Source organism: Manis javanica, chromosome 14, assembly GCF_040802235.1.
Source record: "Manis javanica isolate MJ-LG chromosome 14, MJ_LKY, whole genome shotgun sequence".
In the NCBI taxonomy this organism is placed as follows: domain Eukaryota; kingdom Metazoa; phylum Chordata; class Mammalia; order Pholidota; family Manidae; genus Manis; species Manis javanica.
This window is the reverse complement of record NC_133169.1, coordinates 83,752,599-83,774,799: the sequence shown is the minus strand read 5'-3', so window position 1 is coordinate 83,774,799 and position 22,201 is coordinate 83,752,599. Positions and strand designations below refer to the sequence as shown.

The window sequence follows — 22,201 nt, the reverse complement described above, 5'->3', positions numbered from 1 at the left end:
ACTATTGTAGAGCCTCACTTACCATGAGGATAGGAGGCTTTCCTGCTATTGCGCTACACTCCCTACCTCCAAGTTCTTTTTCACGCTCTGCCATCCTCGTCCTGTGGCTGCCACATCCACCTCAACGTGGCTACTCCCCGCCGTCATTTCTGCCTTCTAGCCATCGGAAGTGGGAAGGAGCAAGGAAAACCCTCCTCTTTGGAGAATTATGCTGGAATGGCACATATAATTTCCACTCATATCTTGTTGGTCAGAACTTAGTCACATGACTCTAGCTGAAAGTGAGGTTGGGAAAGGTGGTATGCAGCTGAACGTGGGTGTTCTATACTAAGTGGAGAATGGGTATTGGTTAACTTTCAGCAGTTTACTAAACAGACAATAAAAGAAAGCACCTTTCTTTTCACATGAATATCTTTACAGTCTTACTGTTGACCCATTAACTAGTTGTGTCTTCATCCTCACTATCGTCAGTTTAGCTTACACTAATGGCAGAACTTACAGAACTTTATGTGAAGAAAAGGTCATCAGTATTTACTATTAACTTCTTGACTAATGTTGGCATAGCCCTTCAAACTCCCCTATGCTCCCCCTACACCACAATCACACACAGTCTTCAGCAAAATTCACCTTTTATTCTGAAGTCACTTGAAAGTTGTCACTTGTGGTGCCCTACCTGAATGCAACTAAAGGCCTTTCCCATACAAGAGTGAGGGATGCTATTCTGGGATCTAAACCAGGGCACCTTAAGCAAATGCCAGGGTTCCTAACACTGTCATCTCTATAAGCCATGAAAAAATATATACATTTTGGTTATTTTCTCTTCAAGGAAACTTAGTCTGACTTTCCCTGGAGAAATACTAAATGTCAATAGGTTAAAGCTCCAACTTGGCTGTTAATAATGTAGGTTCTCTAACCAACAATTCCAGCAATCTGACAACTTTAGGACAACAGTTCAAAGGCTCCAAGAGAAAAAGTTATGAGTGTCCTGAGTTACCCCTTTCTTCTCTTACGAGCATGTAATGAAAGATAAAGTACTGACTTAAAATCCATTCAATGAAGAATTGTCTTATTACATAACTTAAAGGATAAATTCTAGAATGAAAAAAAAATCACATCTGACCTCAGTACTTCATTCATTTAACAAATACTGGAGTGCTTACAATTTATCAAGAATGGCTCAAGCAGTGGGAACACAGGTCTGGCTTCATAAACTTACATTCCTATGAGATTAGACAATCTATAAACAGGGTAAAGAAAATAAATAGTACGTTGGAGGGTAAGAATGAAAAACTTATTTTTCTCCTTAATTTCCGAGGTCTTATTTTCCTTCTTTCTGAAAGCTCTCCCAGATTAATCTCAATTGGCCTTTTGAGGGGTCACTTCAGCAATCTCATTAAAATATCTCCATAGCTAGGCTTTATCCATATTCTGGAAAGGTTTGCCATTCAAAATGAGATAGCTAAGAGAGGACAATGCTCTCTGGGATATACAGAAGTCAAGAAACACTTCGGAACCAAACCAATTTCTTTGACAATCCTTTCAAAAAAAGAGCTCTTGCTCCACCCGTAATCAGCTCAATTTTTGTCAGAGACAGGAAAGGACCCATGCAGAGTGACTACTGGAACAGGTTACCAGGGAACACACATAAATGTTTAGTGGTTAGCTATTTGGTTTTGAGTTTTGAGTTTACTTTTCTGTACTGTTAAAATTCTCAGCATTTATCTCAGATAAAAGTATTACTTAAAATGAAGTAACAGGTAAGGTCTTTATTGGATGGGGAGAGATAAGAAGAAAGAGATGAAGACAAAGTATAAGGAGGCTTTCAAAATCCATCCCCCAACATCAAAACACTGTCTCAGGAAGCACCTCTCACAGGAATTATACAGACATCCACTTGGTACACTGTGGGTAATACAAGTCTTAACCACCAACCTAATCCCCCTTCCGCCTCCCACCCAGCATACTTTTAAGGTGGAGATGGTTAAACTACCAACTGCATTTTCCCTGTAGTCCCATTCCCCTTTCAAAATACAAGCACAGGAAGTGATTTAGGTTAAAAAAAAATGTATTTTTTACTGAAGTGTTCATTAAAAATAGGCTTACAAATTCAATAGCAAAAAACAGAGTATTTAAAATGTTAAATAGGGGGAGAGTCTTTAAAAAAATGCTTCCTTCTTTGAACCATATACACTATGGAAGTCAAAATAGGACCTCTTAATAAGCTTGTTCCAACCTGCTGAAAGCCTTCTTATAAATATTTATAAATATGAACTGAATCAAAACTGCTGCAATATGGAATAGCATTAGCCACTGAGTCTCAAGTCTAAAAGAAAATTGAAGCAGATGTCACAACTGATCCCCTCATCACCTGAACTGTTCTGGCTATAACAATTTGAAACCTAATTATCTTAAGTCTGAGAAAAGCTAACACCTCTCAGTCTTCAGTGTAATCTTTTGCCAGAAAAAAATAAGTCTTTGAAAATACACTTTTAAAAAAAAATGCTTCTAAAAGAGCCAGTCAAGTCACTACTAAATACCTTACTAAATGCCTTACACATGAAATAAAAAGGCATTAAGAAAGAACAGGTTTCCAGAAATGGATTCTTTTGATGGATCTTTTTCTCTAAAGAGAATAGTAAGGGTTTTTATACTTATTCTTTGGGTTACAGTATTTTGTTTGGGTTTCTCTACTTTTCAAGTGAGGGGCACATGGATTCTCACCATCCCTTCCATTCCATTAGACTAAGTTTGCATTTCTTGTATCTGCAACTCTGCTGAGGTAGAAGTGTGCACTAAGCAGGGACACTATAACTAACCTATGATTTAAGATATTTTTTAAAAGGAGAAAATAAAGAAAAACAAAGCAGATTTGCAAAGTGGATAATCCAGGGTTGATTTACTAAGGTCAAGCAACATCAGAGATAAGTTCTCTGAATCAAAGAAGAAATATAAGAGATAGTAAGAATAAAAATGTCAGTTCTTAGGTACCAGCAACTGTTTTAAATATTTTATTTGCATTACTTTATTTAATATTTCCCCAAATCCTATGAAATAAGAGTTTTACTTTACAGATGAGGGAACTGAGGCACAGAGAGATAAGCATGTTGCTTAAGAGCACAGAGTTAAGAAAGCTGTGAGGCCCAGGGCTCAAATGCAGGCAAGCAGACTCCAGGGCGAGCTCTGCTGAGAGCTCCTCTCTCCCAATCATCCCGTCAAGACCTCTCTCTCCTTTATAAATTTAGGGAAGGGAAATTAAAGGTTAAGTGAAATAGTCCCACAGTCCAAAGCCAAAATCTTTTTCAAAACAGAATTAAACTAAACCAAAAAAATCCACATCAACTCTCTTACACACAGAATAGAAAAATACTGGTAATTCTGAACAAATCGCATACCACATAGAAAGGCATGGATACCCACTTTTTGTCTTGCACACAAACACAAATAACATAGCCACTCATAGCAACTGATAACCTCATCCTTTTTGTAACTCCATTCAATGAAACACATTAAGTCACAACAGAGTACGAAAAACCAAAAACCAAAAACCACACACATTAAGCAGGTTTTGAGGTTTATTAAAATAAAGTATTAGCAAACAATATGCAAAAACAAAGTCCTTAAAGTTATGGCTTTGAAAAGCACAATATAGTAAGACCTAATACATTTTTGTAAGTATCAAAAAAGAACAGAATTGAAGCATGTTGCTAGAATTTAATTTTCTACAACATAAAAGCAGAACAAGCACAAATAAGAAGCAGACCTACGGGGCAGCCCTTGGTTTGGTCTTTATCATCTGTAAATGAAGCATCTTTTTAAGAGAACACGGGCAGCTACGTACAAACATCCAGTTTTCATATTATAATCCTATCCAATTTTAAAATAAGTGATTTTTCAAAATGCAACTTTAACCAACCAGGCCGAGAAGAAAATCACTTGCCCAACTATTACCCATCTTCAAGAGTCCCTGGAGTTAAAACACTTTGTGAATAAATCAAAGCAACATCAGCTCCACTGGTATTAGAAGACACACACAGTCTGACTCTTGATTTCTTCTTTTATAAAGAACTTGGGATTTTTGGCCTCACTGGAGTTTTGTTATAGCTAACACCAGCTAGTATTAAGAAGGCACTACCTGTTCATGGGAGGGAAATATCTGTACACAAAATGCTGAACGTTTAAACACAGCATCTTCAAATAAATCTTTAAAGGACATGGTTTATGATGATTTTGTGAATTTTAAACACTTATTTGGACAAGAACCATACAAATCTTTTTCACTCTGCCATGAATGACAAGAGTCCTGCTCTAAAACTGGATCTTTTCAACACAACTCACCACTTGTTTTACAGTAACTGCTACCGGCAAATACCGTCATAAGCTCTTACTTTGAAAATATTTATATATAAAATCCCTCTCACTGGTTTTTGTAAACCACCTAGTTTTAGGGTGACACTTCAGTTAAAACAGTTGCTTTTTAGGAGGTATGTTTCTATTATGAATAATCCAGTATTACAAAGGCTTGATAAATACTGTCACCTCTTATAATTAGGATATGCTAAACTGCAATTGGTGAATTCCAAAAATCTGTCCAGCAGGTAGAATTATTTATGCAGAAGAAATGCCTTGAAATCTCACTTTTCATACATGCATCTTCTGTGAGAAGAAAACCACCCCAGAATCCCACCTGTATCAATGAGGAAAATGCTGTTGCTCTAGGGTATACAGGCATCAAACCAGAAAACACCCCCCCCAAAAGCTGCTTCCCTATTAAATAGCCAAGACCACCCATAAACCAATGCTTAGAAAAACTCCCTCCCATAAAAATGATAAAACATCTGAAAACCACCAGGCTATCTACCACCTTAAAAGATTCTTGCTTACTGAGCTGATGGCTATAATGAGGACACACATTTATATTCAGACCTGAGAGATTAAGTGGGGATTTAACTAGAAAGTCAAAGAAGGGCCCTGACCTTCCTAAAATAAAAGCTAATAGATCCAAAATTTAACTCGTCATTGGAAGTTGAATTCAATAATTATGAAAAGATTCTTCCTTCTTCAGGAAACATAAGAGATATTAATATATTTTAAGTGAGAAAATGACAATGATCCAAAGTAATATTAAGCAAACCAGAAAGTTTAAAGAAATGGATCCAAACGGGTATTATCAGATGTTCTCGATGACAGAAGTACGGCACTTAAACAGGTGCCATCAGACCTTGTAGAGTTTCTCTGCTATTGATAGGACTTCATGTTTTATATAAACTTTCACCTTCAAAAGAACACTGTTTACAGGGGAACTGTTTCCTACGGATACCCTCAGGTAATACTGAAGATGTTACAGTGTGAACCCCAGTTCTAATCTTTACAGGAGATTTCAGATCTGAATACTGTTGATCATTTTACATCCTAAAAGGATGTCATACTCTCAAATGTTAGGAAGAGCATAATACAGCTACATCCTCTTTCTGTACTACTGGGTATAGCTTACCGAACTACTTAACAATATTACTGTGAATTTCACCTCAGAAACCCAGCCAATTCTATTATCACAGTTTTCTTACGTAACAAAATGTGAAAAATGATTTATATTCTGAGGTATATATTTGACATTTTGACTCATGTCTTCCTTAATCTATAAAGAAAAAGTTAGCCTCAGTAGATCAATAACATGCCTATTAGTTTACACTCTGTAACTTAAGCCAAGCAATACCAACCAGACCATAATATTCTTATTACATAGATACATTAGTCAGATGCACCTCTCAGATTTTTTTTTCCCAATCGACATCTTTTTGTTGCTCTAATTCATTACTGAAATTAATTTTTATTCTATTCCTCTTTTGGCATTTACCAAACTGGTTGTAATTTCATTATTCCCAGACTCTTATAAGCTTATGTATTAATATATAGTACATGCTATAAAATGTGATTTTCCAGTGGTATTGATGTTTTTATACATTTGATTATAAACTATTCTGGAGATTAAATAAAAACTTCAAACTAATTTTCTGAAATAGCTTCTTTCAGAGGTGCTTTCTTTTCATTAGTATGAAAATTTTACTTAGGTTTTTTTTTTTTTAAATTTTACTTGGCAATTTTTATTTCCTATCTTTGGATATTGGGCATCCTCTGAAATTACTGAAGCAGAGTGAATAAAGTTTTAATTTAAAATCCAGGGGTGTGGAGTTGACAACTTTTAAGAAATACACCAGAATTATACTTTATGAAATTCTTAATAATTAGTTTTAGTACTGTCCTTTTATGAGACACAACCTCTTAAAGAAAACAAACAAAAGGCCAGTCACATAAAATCCTCCTACTTCTAAAGTGTGACATGAATAGAAACAATTTTTGATTAAATTGAAAGCATTCGTAAAACAAATCAGTAGTGTCCACCACCAGTTCAAGCACACTGGAGCTGATCTCACGTATCTGTCATTCAAACTGGGTGTCTTTTTTCAACAAATTTGTTCCAAAGATTGCGGCTTGAGTCTAGTAAGTAAAAGAACCTTGTAAAGGGCTGAATTCCATCACTAAGCAAACAATCCTCTCTCAGGTGTGGCTAACACAACTCTGGGAGACTGAGAATGCATGTAAAACTCATGTTTAAGGCTCAGATGACTCTCAAAGTATTCTTTTAACCCAGAGAAGGGTTGTGAGCCGAAACACATACACGTACGGCACTTCATCTACAAGAATGAAAACCATCCATCAGCTGCACTCTGTAAAGGCAATAAATAACACCACAGAAAACAAAAGGGATCACATTCTCCTCTGCTCAAAAAATGCACTGTATCCTCATAAAATCAGAAAGGGCAAAGTAGAAAGTCAAACCAAACTAACATTTTAAACAGAAGATTGACATGGTTCCACCTACTTGCAAAAGGCACCAGAAAATAAGCTGCTTCTGGTAGGTAAATTAGGTCATTTTCTTTTTTCAAAATAATGTCTTTGTTCTCATGCCCTAACTAAGTGACCACTTGACTGCTCCCTAGAAAAAGAGGTTAAAAGCTCTTTACCCAAAACCTTTTAAGCATGACTGATTAATTGGATATTTTATTAGCGTTTTCATGTCTTTTCTCTCTGAGGGTTGTGTTCTGGAGACTAGCATCCACACAGGTGCTAAAAAAAAAACAATAAGAAAAAAAGAGCATGGATGATAACTGAGAGAACAGTCTACATTCATTGATATGTGATCATTTTAAAATCAGCTATCTCAATAACCACCACTGATTCATATATCAAACCAGAAGCCTCATCACTGTAGACAGACAGAAGAGGCTCCTATGAGCAACGGGATTAAGTACATGATTTTCCAACATTAATAACAACCATAAAATTGTAGGGAACTAAAAAGGCACCTTAAGTTGGAGCTATAGAATAACAGTCTTATAATCTAGGTTGAAAATACAATAAAAGCTAGAAAAAGTGTAGCTTCCTACAACAGTAATCTATAAATTGCAGTGTGTTTGTTAATACAAAAGGGGCACCAAGGAAGTATGGATGAGCATCTAAGTACAAGTCAGTTGTGTTTCACAAAAAGTTACACTAAAAACTGTCACCCATCAAAGTGCAAAGTAAAAGATTAATGCATGTTAAAATTAGAGTTCTTGCAACATGGGCCAAAAGCAGCAAACAGAGCTGAAGAAGGCCAGGTGTGTGCTGTCACTAGCTATAAACTAGTACTTAGGACAGGTTCTAAGTAAACGACATATACTGGAGATCTGTTGTTGTTTGCAATAATTTTTCTTAAAAAAGGAAATGTTTTACAAAAGATATACTGAGTTAAATAACAATACACTGACAGACATTTAGCTGTATTAAATGTAAATTTTGTGATATCATCTAGAAAACTATCATTTTGCTTGTACTGAACACTAATTAGTGTCCTTTCAAATAAAAGATACTCTTTTATAGTTTCTTTTAAGCCCCTACCATATGCTTTTACAAAACAATGAATTCTACTTTTTTTAAGTTGGTGGTTAAAAGAAACTGGTAAAAGTACAGCTTCCGGAGGGCCAAGAGTCCAAGGGAAGACTTTTCACTGCATACCCTCTCATACTCTTATAATTTTTCATCATGTGATTATTATTTTTTCAAGAAAACTTAAAAAATAAACTGTTGGGACAATAAGGCAAAAGTATGTTCTAGTCTAAGATCGATGCCAAACTTCCGAATTGGGGCACAATACTTACTCTGTATCTTTCACAATATTTTTGAGAGTTAATCACATGAACATGAACACAAACAAATGTAGATTCATCACAAAATACAAATGTATTGGTCACAATTATGTAGAAAAAAAATCAGCTGTAATATCTGTTTTCCATGTAAGCTCACAGTTTCTGTACTGAAAGTTTCCCTAAAATTAAAACAAGTCCACTAAGAATATAATTGAGAAGAACATTTCTGCACTATGAAACAGAAGATATGGGGTTCAGGGGAGAGCCCATCTGAGTGAGGACTTTATCCAGCCACTGGAGAGGCCCGTGCAGGTGAATCTCGATCCAGCAGGGCGTGCTGGTGACGTCCTGCCGATGATACTCGGCTCCCCAGCCCTGTGAAAATGAACAGGCATCTCAGCAAATCCCTCTATGAACTGTCAGCCAATCCAAGCTGATTTTAACATACTTACAAAAAGATACTTTAACAGTACATATATAGAGAATGTACTTAAAGAAAAAACTATCACAAAGCCAATCTTAGCATTCACCATGGACTTAGATGCACCATAATAGCTGTTATTGAAACGTACATTAATTTTTTTACTAACACGTAATTTCCTTAATAGAAACCCTTGGAGCAAGACATACTTTGGAATTCTTTTTTTAATTTAGAAAGTTTATGTGGTATAGTATCTCATAATTAAAACATTAATATTTCTGCAGTAAGAAACATTCTTATCTAATGAGATAAATAACCTCATGTAAGTTCATATCAGACTTCGTTACCAAAAAGGTTTTGTCTTTTGGTCTTCAGGTTTGGGGTGTTTTTTTCTTAATATCAGGTAAGGCACTGTAGATATGATCAATGTATGCAAGTGCAATTAAAGTGGCAATCACATACCAACTATTCTTCAAGAGGGGAAATTATTAGGATCAATTGAGCTGGAACACTTTAGCCTAAAACTCCAGACAAGATTAAAATAGAGTTTTTTCATTTTCCTGCATTCATCAAGCTCTCTGCTTTCCTGCTTATGGTAGTCCTGGCCCAGGAAAATCAGGCCAGTGGCTGAAGTGGAAGAGAGACTGGGGAGTAGAGATTAAATATGCAAAAATCATGTTTCTATAGAAGCTAGAAGGCGGGGGGAGGGTGATGTTGTGCTTTCAGGGCTGTTGATAAACATGCATTTGACAGATGTACATCAAAGCAGCAAGGAAACACTGAACTATGCAACTAAAAACACGGCATTTAACAGTACTCTTCTTTAGTTAAAAGCTAAAGAACCAAGTGGATATATTTTGGGTTGCTTAAACACATCACTAAACTCCAGATTTTGCTCATGAACCACCATTTTTGGAATGTCAATAAAATCAGTAAGGGATAAATTTGAAAAGTTCTTTCGACTTTGCAAATCCTTAGTAACAGAACTTAGATACAAGGACAATAATTTTAGCATTCTAAAGAATTCTTTAAATCTAATGGGATCTAATTATAATTTAAATTGCTGAAGCTAAGGAACTTCAAAAGCAAATTTAATATTAAATGCTTACTAGCACTTTAGTCTTTAACTGAAATTCTTTATATCAGTATCAAAATCAGTATCAATATCATACATTTTATCATCTCTGGATTATAAAATAAAAACAGACCTATCATGCTGTTAGAGTTATAAGTTCAAGAATTCCATTAAAAAAACTATTATCAGGTCAAAAGTAATTACCACCTTCCATTTAACAAAGGCTTTTTAAAATTATAACCTATAAGACATAATATATATTTACATTGACTCAAATTAAGCTACAGGTCACTACCCACTCACCTTGACAAAACTCATTCGAATGGTACACATTTTGGTGAGCTCATATACTGCCTCAAACCCGTGGTTGACAGACTGAGCCAGAAGCTGAGCAAACTCTTGATTGTTAAAAATTTTGAGGCTGCAGCTGCTGGGAATCTTACACACCGTGGTCGGATGGAAGCCGTGATGAAAGTTGCAGTTCCTACTCTGTACAAATATGCTGCTGTCACTGAGACACTCGGCGTACACCTCCCCGCCAACATAGTACAGATGAACGCCTTAAAAAGACAGCATTTCAAGAGCGAATTTAACAAAGCAGTGTAATGAAACAAGAGAGGGTGCATGAGGTACGACCAATACCACTCGTCGGCAAGCAAACTCGCAACAATCTTTAGACAGAAGCTACCACTAGATGGCCTCCTGCTGCCAAAGATAATCCTGAATCTACCTACATCTAAAATAGTCCTTGAATAATGAAGACTTACACCTCAAACTGGCAGCGTGTTAGGTCATCAGCTCTAAGGCCTTTTTCCCTTTTCCAACAATCATTTACCGTGTCTATGAGAGAAAGTGATGGCAAAAAAAAAAAAAAAGTGCCTTATGATGAGTTCTTTCAAAACAGCACTTAGTGCTATCAACTATCGTGTGGCAGAGTTGTACACTCCTGTGCTAATGGAGACAACAGCAGCATTTAAAAAAACCCTAAGTGACATGTAATCTCAGGTCATGGGAATGCCTTTAAATGGCAGATTTTACTTTCCTTTGAAAAAATGTTCTTGGCATTTAAAAAATACATAAATAATATGTGAATGCATATATAACAAATTCAAATAACAGAGCTAAAGCTGAAATTGTTTCCAACTTTTTACTACTATGAATAGTACTTAAAAAGACCATCCTTGTACATACATATCTCAGCTCACATGTGAGTCAACATTTTTATCAGGCTATGGTACTAAAAACCATGTATTTTTTTCTGAGCAAACAAAAATGAACTGTAGAAAGGGTTATAAAACTCTGTATACTGGAAAAAAGGGAAAACTGATTGTACAATTTAAGAATTCACCAAGTAGATTTCTCTTAAATTACTCTACTGTAATGGGAAAATCAATGTATAAAAGCGAGGCATCCCGCCTAAAAAAATTATGGCAAGTTGGCAGTAAAATCAAAAGAGAATGGAAAGTTCCTTTTGACTTATTTTTGGCCTTAGTATTTTTCTGAATCTCTTCTATAAGAAATCACATCACAATTATAGTCATTAACCTTTTGTTCCTAATTTGGACTAAGACTTTCTCAAGTCAAAGAAGCAAAAAGCAGCAAATGGTAGACACAAAACTTCTAAAGAGACAGGTAATACGGTCTACCTGGGATAGGTTTCCTTCCTGACTACTTGATGCATAAGACAGACATTTCATTGCAATGTGAGAAGTTCCTTGTTTGTTGCAGGATGAATTATAAATAAACCTTGTTACCTGAATTTGAAAGGTGGGACACAGGTGGTGGGTGGTGAAGTCATTGAAGACTTAAGTCTTCAGTGGTGGATTTCCTACCTATAATCCTGCTCCTCCAACATAATGGAAATTCTTACAAGTCATTGCAACCCAAAATACTTCATAAATTCAGTAATTTAAAAATTGTAATTCTTCACCAACATTCATATACTCCACAAATATTTGCTGTGTATTTACTCATATGAGCCAGGCACTGTTCTAACTGCTGAAGATATTGTTGGAACCAGGCAAATTTCTGTAAAGTTCATATTCTGGTCAGGAAGAAACTCAACAAATAAACATGGAAGCAATATGATTTCAGACCCTAAGTACTATGAAGAGAAATTAAACAGGGTAAGGAAAAGAGGACTGATACGCCTTTACTTAATACACTCTTCAACATCCAAAACTTGAGAGCAGAGACTATGCCTTAAACTTCTTTGTAGGTTCCAGCTCCTTACACAATGCCTGGTACACAAGTGCAACAAATGAACATATTCAACTGAATGTAGGGAAATGACAAGATTACCTTTTCCAATATGTCGCCTAGTGTTTTCAATTGTTGAATTACGATTAACATTTGACAACAACCCCAAGCAGAATCTACTTTTGTTATTTGAAGGGTCTGTGAATCCATCTACTAACACACTAGTAGAAGACGCATGAAAAGCTTCCCCAACACGATTGTTTAATTCATAGTAGACAATTGAACACCAATGTTTGGGCTCTTCATAGGCAACAGGCTGAACATCTGTGAACAAACCAGACCAATAAAACGTTTAATGAGTGATCATCAGAAACTCCAGATTCTTTATGTGCTCCTCCTTAACCCAACTAAAGCACTATATGAAAAAAATATTTCACTTTGACTTGCAGATATTTCACAGACTTAAGTCTCACTGTCTTTCCTGGCTTTGAGTCTGTATCTAAGAAACAAACACCAGAAATGCCTTCAATATGATGATTTTAAAAATTATACAAATACAAGGATAGCAACATTACATTTTAAATTGTTTTTCTAGCAAAATCTAACCCAGTTTTAAATTTGGGATGACAACCTGAAAGATTGTTTTTCTCTTGGCAATCTGTAAGATTTAACTATACCAGTATATGTAAAATTATTTTGAACTAAAAATCTGAGACTCTCAGAAAACTAGGAATAGAGGGGAACTTCTTCAATTTAATAAAGAACTTTTACAAAAAACCTACAGCTAATATCATAATTAATGATAAGAAACTAGAAACTTTCCTGCTAAGAGCAGTAACAAGGCAAAGATTTCTCACCACTCCTTTCAACACTGTACTGGGAGCCCTAGCTAATGCAAGAAGGCAAGAAAAGGAAATGAAAAGGTATACAGATTGGGAAGGAAGAAATAAAATTGTCTTTGTTCACAAATGATGATTATCTATGTAGAAAAATTTGAACAGATTGGCAAAACAAACAAACAAAAACTCCTGGAACTAATAAGCAACTATAGCAAGGTTGCAGGATTCAAAGTTAATATGCAAAAGTCAATCACTTTCCTATATACCAGCCACAAACAAGTGGAATTTGAAATTAAAAACTCATCCATTTATATTATCACTCAAAAAATGAAATACTTTGGTAAATTTATCAAAGGAAATAGGTACAAGACCTATGTGAGGAAACTATAAAACCCTAAAGAAAGCAATCAAAGAAGAATTAATTAATGAAGAGACATTCCATGTCCACAGATTGGAAGCCTCAATATATGTCAGCTCTTCCCAATATGATCTATAGATTCAATGCAATCCCAACCAAAATCCCAGCAAATCATTTTATAAATATTAACACACTGATCCTAAAGTTTATATGGTGAAGCAACAGACCCTAAATAACCCACACAATATTGAAAGACTGACAATATCCAACCATAAAGCTACAGTAATCAAGACAGTGTGGTACTGGTAAAAGAAGAGACAAATAGATCAAAGGAACAGAATGGAGAGTCAAGAAATAGACCCACATATACACAGTTAACTGATTTTTTGATGAAGGAGCAAAGAGAATAATGGAGAAAAGAAAGTTATTTTTACCAAATGACATTCATGTGCAAAAAGATAAACCTAGACACAGAACTTACACTCTTCACAAAAATTACCTCAAAATGATAATGGTCTAAATGTAAGACACAAAACTAAAAAATTCTAGATGACAACATAGGAGAAAATCTACATGACCTTGAATATAGTGATTTTTTTATATACAATATCAAAGCTCACACCACGAAAGAAATAATTGATAAAGTGGACATCATTAAAAATGTATAACTTCTGCTCTGTAAGACACTGTCAAGAAAATGAAAAGACAAACCACAAAATGGGAGAAAAGATTTGCAAAACACGTATCTGGTAAAGGACTGTTATACAAAACATACAAGGAACTCTTAAAAGTCAACAAGAAAATGAACAACCCAACTAAAAACATGGGTCAAAGACACTAACAGACATCTCACTAAAGAGCATATACACATGCAAACAAGCATATTAAAAATCCTTCACATCATATGTCATCAAGGAAATGCAAATTAAAATAGCAATGCGATGGCACTACACATTCATTAGAATGGCCAAAAGCCCAAATATGACACCAGTTGTCACTGCTGATGAGGATGTGGAGCAGTAGGAACTCTCATTCACTGCTGGTGGGAATATAAAATGGTACAGCCACTTGGAAGACAGTATGGCAGTTTCTTACAAAACTAAACATACTCTTACCATACAATTCAGTAAACATGCTCCTTATTATTGACCCAAAGGAGAAGAAAACTTATGACCACAGAACAACTTGTGCAGAGATGTTTATAGAACATCTTTATTCATAATTGCCAAAACTTGGAAGCAACCAAGATGTCCTTAAGTAGGTGAATGGATAAATAAACTGAGGTACGTCCAGATGATGGAATTCTATTCATCACTAAAATGAAATGAGCTAGCAAGCCATGAAAAGACATGGGAAAAATATAATGCATCTTACTAAGTGAAAGAAGCCAATCTGAAAAGGCTACACACTGTACAATTTCAATTATGACAATCTGGAGAAGGCAAAACTGGAGACAACTGAAGAATCAGTGATTGTCAAAGGTCAGGTGGGAGGGAGGGATGAACAGGCAGAGCACAGAGGACTTTTAGGGCAGTGAAACCATTCGGTATTGTACTATAATAGTGGATACATGTCATTATTCATTCATTACAACCCAGACTGCACAACACCAAAAATGAACCTAATGTGAACTATGGCTTTTGGGTGATAATGTATGTCAATACAGGTTCATGATTCAATGTAGATTCAGCACTCTGGCGTGCGGGAAGCCATGCCATGTGTGGAGGCAAGGGACATGTGGGAACTCTCTACTTTCTGCTCAAATTCGCTATGAACCTAAAACTGATATAAAAATTTTAAAAAAGAAAAAAAAAAACACAACCAAGTGAGCATTATCTTTGGACAAAAGGTAATACACATTTTAAATATTAAGTGCCAGAACTGCCAAGGGAAAAAGGTTTGTACATATATAAAATACCAGCCAAATTCATTAGTGTTAAAGTCAACAATTCATAATTTCACAATGGGTGGGAAGGACACACGGAAGTTCTTTATTCAGTGCTAGTAGGGTATCTTTCTTGGAGTTGAAACCAGGCAGAGAAGTCACAGACCCTCAATTTTCTTTCAAGAAAGGCAGGGATTTTTTTAAAAAGCACAAGAAAAACTTAAGAGTGGTCATGTGGCAGTACAAAAGAATTGGTTAACTTTTCAAACTCAATTCTGATTACTCAACTTCAAAGAATTCAGATGAGGAGGAACAGAGAAAAATAAACCAATGTGGACCCATGGAGAGACATCCTTAAGAGCACAGATTTTAACAAAGTTTATATAAAAGATGGGACAAGGAGAGATCCATAACCAATGACACATATAAATAAATAGCAGGAAGCTATAAGAATATAGTGTCAGGAAAGCTTGAGCCAAGAAAGCGAGCAGATGCTTATAGGGAAAAAAATGCTAAGCAAAACTAAAAAAGATCATTGTAGTTAGAATGAAAAGAAAAAGAGAAGCTTTGCCTCTGCTTGAGGTAAAGATGTTGCTGAGTGGTCTGAAGCACTGCAGTTTAACTGTGATTTTCCATTTGTCACATCTCTGTCAAAGAAAAAAGAAAAAATACAAAATATGATCAAAATGAGAAGAAACTTGGTGAAAAAAGAGATCTATAAGGGTGAGAAAACATGGGCGCCAAGTTCCTCTAAAGGGACTCAATTGTTTGGCTGAGGCAAATTATATTCCAAGGAATATCTAACAGAATAGTATTAAACTGCACTCTCTGATCTCTGTAGAGTCAGAAGAAAGAAGAACAGGAAAATGATAGGTGGGGTAAATATAGTCCATATAGTCAGAAGGAAGATGACAACATTATTTATTGGGTAGAACCTGATACTGCATACTAAGATCATAACATATACTGTCTAATTCAATCACCACATTGTAATTCTTATGTAAATATTATCTCTATTTATTTTACAAGTGGGAAAAACTTGGCTTAGAGATTTTAAAAGGCTACCTTAAGTTGAAAAGCAAGTAAGAGATGCAGGAATTCAAATACAGAAATTCATGTTCTCAGACATCTTGCTCTAAATGAAGGTAAATTAGTGTAACAAAATTCCTAGATAAATTCTAGACACTGAAAAAGCAAAGACATTATTTACACATTAACAAAACTATTAGGGGAGACTGAAATTTATTCTTGACAATGTGGGGCTCCTGGGAAAATTGTGATATAGTCATTTGGTATCATACAAACACACAAAAACACCATTCTCTGAAGAAATGTATAAAATGGCAATACTTCTAAACTTCTGACAAAGTAAAGAGTTTAAGGTCTCAAAGTGGCTTTAAAACCACAATGAGAAACTATTTCACACCCATTAGGATGGCTATTTAAACAGAAAAGAAGTATTGACAAGAATGTAGCAAAATTAGAACCCTAATGCACTTTGAGTGGAAACATAAATGGTGCAGGCACTGTGGTAAAGTTTGGCAGTTCCTCAAAAAGTTAAACAGAATTACCATAAAATCCAGCAATCCTACCTAAGTATTTAATACCACATGAACTGAAAAGCAGAGACTCAAACAGGTACTTGTATACCAATGCTCACAGCAGTGTTATTCAGAATAGCCAAAATGGGGAAACCCAAATATCCATCAAATGGCAAATGAATGGCAAAATGTGCCATATATATATATATATATAGAATAGAATATTATTCAGCCTTAAAAAGGAATGAAATTCTGATATATGCTACAACATGAATAAACCTTGAAGACATTATGCTAAGTGAAATAAGCCAGTCACAAGAGGACAAATATTCTGATTCCACTTAGAGGTAATTAGAATATGCAAATTCAGAGACAGAAAGTAGAATGGTATTTACCAAGGGCTAGGTCAAGGGGGTAGGTAGGGAAAATGGAAGTTCCATGGCCAGGATCCTCACCTGATCCGAACCTACTCACCCACTGTGTACGTGCGATAACGTAGTACTACTTAGTGTACTGTGTAAGCACGTGCTTGCATATCTGTTGGTGATAAGCCATTTTTGCCTGTGTTGCTATAAAAAGAGCTCTGCCCAGTGCTAAGAAAAGAGGAAAGCAGAAGCTGGAGGTGAGAGCAGAGCCTGGAGTGGAAACAGAGCCTGGAGCAGAGGCTGGGACAGAGGCAGAGGCTGGAATAGAAGCAGGCACAGAGGCAGACGGGTTTCTAGCACTTGACCCGCCACCGTGAGAATAAAGCTTGGTACAAACTCTTTTACCCACAATGTTCTGTTGTTGTTACTTGGTCTCACTGAATCCAGAGTAAACTTGGAAGGGCTGAAGCCCTCTTTGGCTCTGAACTACAGGAAAATAGGGAGTTATTGTTTAATGGATATGGAATTCTGTTTGAGATGATGAAAAATTCTGGAAATGGATAGTGGTGATGGTTACACAACCTTCTAAATGTACATAAAGTCACTGAACTATATACACTTTAACGACAGTCCCCAGAACACATGAAGCAAAGACCAACAGAACTGAGAGCAGAAATAAATGATTAAAGAGTACTAGTTGGGAACTTCAATTTCCTAATCTCAATCGAACAATCAAAAAAAAGATGCAAGAAACAGAAGACTTGAACAATACTATCAACCAAATTAATCTAATTGAAATCCCTGAATCCTGTAACACCCTAAACATCAGAATATATAATTTTTTTCAAATGTACATGGAATATTCTCTAAAACCATGTGGCCTGCCAGGAGTTGGCAAACCTTTTCTGCCCACCAAATACTGCAATTATAAGAAGGATTAAATAACATGACCAAGTGGAATGTAAATATTTTAGGTTTTACAGGCCACATATTATCTTTGTCACATAATCTTCTTCTTTAACAACACTTTAATCATCTAAACACCATTCTTAGGTCGCAGGCTGTACAAAAACTTGCATAAAACAAGTCTCAGTAAATGTAAAAGAACCAAAATCATACAAAGTATGCTTGATGCCCACAATGGAATTAAATTAGGAATCAACAAAAGAAATATGGGAAATACTGAATTATTTGGAAATTGACTAATATGCTGCTAAATAATCCAAGAGTCAAAGAATAATAAATCACAAGGGAAACTTAAAATTGAACTGAGCAACGATGAAAGCAAAACATACCACAATTTATGTGGTGCAATTAAAGGAGTAATTAGGGGGAAATTAACAGTTTTAAACACCTATGTCTAAAAAAAGAATTAATAAGCTAAGATTCCACCTTAAGAAATTATAAAAAGAAAAGCAAACTAAACCCAAAGCACGTAAAATAAAAGGAATCAATGAAAAAGAGAAAAGTTGGTTCTTTCAAAAGATCAATGAAACTGACAATTCTTCAGTAAAGTTTAACCGACCAAAGAAAAAAGAACAAGACACAAATTACCAAAATGAGGAATGAAGACATCAATACCAATCTCTACAAAAATTAGAGATTATAAAGGATACTGTGCAAACCCTTATGCTAACAATTTAGACAATTCAGATGAAACGGGCAAAGTGCTAGAAACAAATTACCAAAACTGACTCAAAAAAAAAAAGACTTTGAATAGACCAATATTACAACTAAAGAAATTGAATCAGTAATTAATAATCTTTCCACAGAGGAAAGTCCAAACCCAAACAGCTTCACAGGTATATTCTATCAGATATTTAAAGAAAAAATAATACCAATACATTTCAAACTCTCCCAAAAGTAGGAGAGAGCACTTCACTTCATGAGGCCATTATTATCCTGATTCTAATGTCAAACAAAGACATCACAAGAAAACTACAGACAAATATCCCTCATGAACATACAAGCAAAAATACTCAATGAAATTTTAGTAAACTTAATCTAGCAATATTTAAGAAAGAAGTATACACTATGACCATGTGGGATTTATCCAAGGAATGTAAGGCTGACATAACATCAGAAAATCAGATCATGTAATAATACCTTATTACTAGAAGAAAACTGAAAACCTACATGGTCATCTCAATAGGCACAGAAAAAAACTTTTGACAAAATCCAGCATCTATTCATGACAAAAAGTCTCAACAAACTGTGAACAGAAGGGAACCAGTAGTTTGCTGGCTTGACTCCAAAATGACATTGAACAGAAATAGTGGGAGCAGACATCCTTGTCTTATTGCCAAATGCAGGAGAAAAATGATTCAGTCTTTTACCTTTAAGTAGGATGACAGCTGTAGGTTTTTCATACGTGCCCTTTAATTATAAGAGAGAGAGGGAAGTTAAGGGTATGTAGGTTGGGGGCAGGAAAAAGTGACACTGATTTTTATTCACAGATGACACACTCTTAACATTTAGAAGACCTAAGGAACCCATATATTCACACACAAAAAAACCAACTACTAGAATGAACAAATGAGTTCAGCAAGGCCACAGGGTACAAGATTAATATACAAATACCAATTGTTTTTTTATATACTAATAAAGAAGAATCCAAACATGAAACTTTTAAAACTTCCATTCACTTAATACATTTAAAAAGAGAAACAGAAGTAAAAAATTTGTATACTGAAAACTGAGAAGATCTAAATAAATGAGACATTCCATGGCTGAGTATTGGAAGATAATGGCAAATGTCTCCAAACTGACTTCGAAATTCAATGTGAGTGCCATCAAAATGCAAGGAGAATTTTTTTGGGGGTAGCAGAAATTGACAAATGTATTCTAAAATGATATGGAAATACAAAGAATGCAAATTTCCCAAACAATTTTGAAAAAGAACAATTAGAGGACTAATACTTCTTGTTTTCAAAACTTACTATAAGCCTTAGTAGTCAAGACTATGAGATATATAAAGACAGATGAACAAAATAGAGAGTCCTGAAATAAATTCTCATATTTATAGTCAACTGGTTTCTGAAAAAGATGCCAAGGCTATTCAATGGAGAAATGATTCTCTTTCAACACACTGCTAGAACCAACTGGATATCCAACATGCATATGGATGAATTTAGACCTTTATTCATCATACAAAAAGCTTAACTCAAAATGAATCATAGGCCTAAATGTAAGAGCTGAAACTATAGAACTTCTAGAAGAAAATAGTAAAACATTTTCATGACTTGGGATGGACAACGATTTCTTAGATGCAACACCAAAAGCAGGATCAGAAAAGAAAAAAATTGATAAACTGGATTTCATCAAAATTACAAACTTCTGTGCTTAAAAAGACACCAGTAAGAAAATGAAAAAACAATCCACAGACTAAGAGAAAATATTTTTTAAAGAACTCTTACAACTCAATAATAAAACAAACAACCTAGTTAAAAAATGGGCAAAAATTTCAAGTAAACACTTCACCAAAAAGATAAATGAGTGGTTAATTAGCACATAAAAACGTTCAACATTATTACTCATTGGAGAAATGCAAATTAAAACCAGAATGAGATTCCACTTCACACCCACTAGAATGGCTATAATCAAAAAGACGTATAATAAGGAGGACGGGAGAAACTGGAACCTTCACAAATCACCGATATGAATATAAAATGGTACTGCCATTTTGGAAAAGTTTGGCAGTTTTTCTTAGTTAACTTTACCATACGACTCATAAAATCTAATGTTAGATTATCTACCTAAGAAAAATAAAAACAATGTGCACACAAATAATTACATGTAAGTATTCATAATAACATTATTCACACTAACCCAAAAGTGAAAGCAATTCAAATGTCCATCAACTGGTGAATGGACAAAGAAAATGTGGATACTGTTCAGCAATAAAAAAGAAGATACTACTGATACATGCTACAACACAGATGAACCTTGAAAACACTATGATAAGTGAAAAAAGCTAGATGCAAAAAACTACGCATTACGTGTTTCTATTAATATGAAATGTTCAGAAAAGGCAAACCTACAGACACAAAACAGATGAGAGGGTCTCTGGAGCTAGGAATAGGAGCAAGGACAGACCGCAAACACAGACAAAGCACAGTTTTAAATAGTTACGAAAATGTTCTAAAATTAGATTGTAGTGACGGTGAAAAACTATATTTACTAAAAGTCACTGAATCATACACATAAAATGGGTAAGTTTTATGGTATGTAGGTTATACTTCAATAACGCTGTTTTTAAAAAATTGCCAAAAAATTTAAAAAAATAAAAAATAAAATAAAAACGGTGTGTATAACCTCTTACCTCTACTGGATATACTGGGCATAATCTGAGGAATCATATTATTGCTTGTATCCATGGGCTGGGAATTATCTTGACCCATCTGGTCATCTGGTGGCATATAGGCAGGAGGAGGAGTATCAGCTAAGAGGAAGAAAATGAGACACTTAAAGACCCAAAAGAACAGTTAAAATATTCACCCTGCTCAGAGTTATTTTAAAAGCATTCAAAAATTCATGAGATTGCGAGGAGGGCTCATTATTGAACATCACAGACACACAAAATGTAGAATGTAACTCAGGGCAAGAGAAAGAAGGAAAGTCAGCAAACGCATCAGCTACTGACGACTTACTGCAAGTCCACACGTATTTGGTCCAATAGAGGACAGTAAGATCGGTGCTAAAATTCACTACAGTAGAAGTCAAGGTCAAGAATTTTGTCTTTATTTGCTCAGAATCACATGCTCAAAGAAACTATACTACTGCAAATCAACCGGAAGGACACAGATTAACCTAGTGTGGGTATTTATCTACAGAGACACTTAAACTGTCAAGATCATCACACACCGTATACTGTTATTTAAAACTGGAAATCAGACTACGCTCCTCCAAAATTTGCCATCAGCACTAACAGCAAATGTCTAATTCTTTTACAATGTCCTAAAATGGCTGTTGTCCGCTACTGAAAGCGTAGATCATTCTCTTCAGAAGTTGAATGTTAATTAGAAAATCTTTCGAGGCCCAACACCGGTGACTCAAAATACTTACAAAAGCTACAGCTATACTTTGTCTCAGTAACTATATAAACTGAATACAATGTCTTTCATTGACCCAAGGTTTGTACAAGATATATTGAGTCACAGCTACAATCAGCACTGAATCTAAGACAAAGCACGAAAATTAGTTTTTGACAAATATCAAATAGCAAGTTAAACAGCTGGTAGTGAATTCCTCTTTGAAAAGTAACAATAAAAACCGCATCAACTGAGATTTTGCAGTAGACAAACCACAAAGAATATACTTACATATGACTCCA

The 22,201-nt window shown here is 35.1% G+C and overlaps 1 protein-coding gene across 1 annotated transcript in view; it reads right to left on the bottom strand.

Moving 5' to 3' along the window:
- Nucleotides 1-3,559: 3,559 nt before the first annotated feature.
- The window catches only part of SMAD5 (SMAD family member 5), a 55,785-nt gene continuing 37,143 nt past the window's right edge, over nt 3,560-22,201 (bottom strand). Inside the window, exons 4-7 of the mRNA XM_073221668.1 lie at nt 21,191-21,310; nt 11,984-12,205; nt 9,986-10,242; nt 3,560-8,561 (exon numbers count right to left, since the gene is read on the bottom strand). Of these exons, the coding sequence (XP_073077769.1) occupies nt 8,418-8,561; nt 9,986-10,242; nt 11,984-12,205; nt 21,191-21,310 (743 nt within the window). The 3' untranslated portion in view covers nt 3,560-8,417. The remainder of the gene's footprint in view (nt 8,562-9,985; nt 10,243-11,983; nt 12,206-21,190; nt 21,311-22,201) is intronic.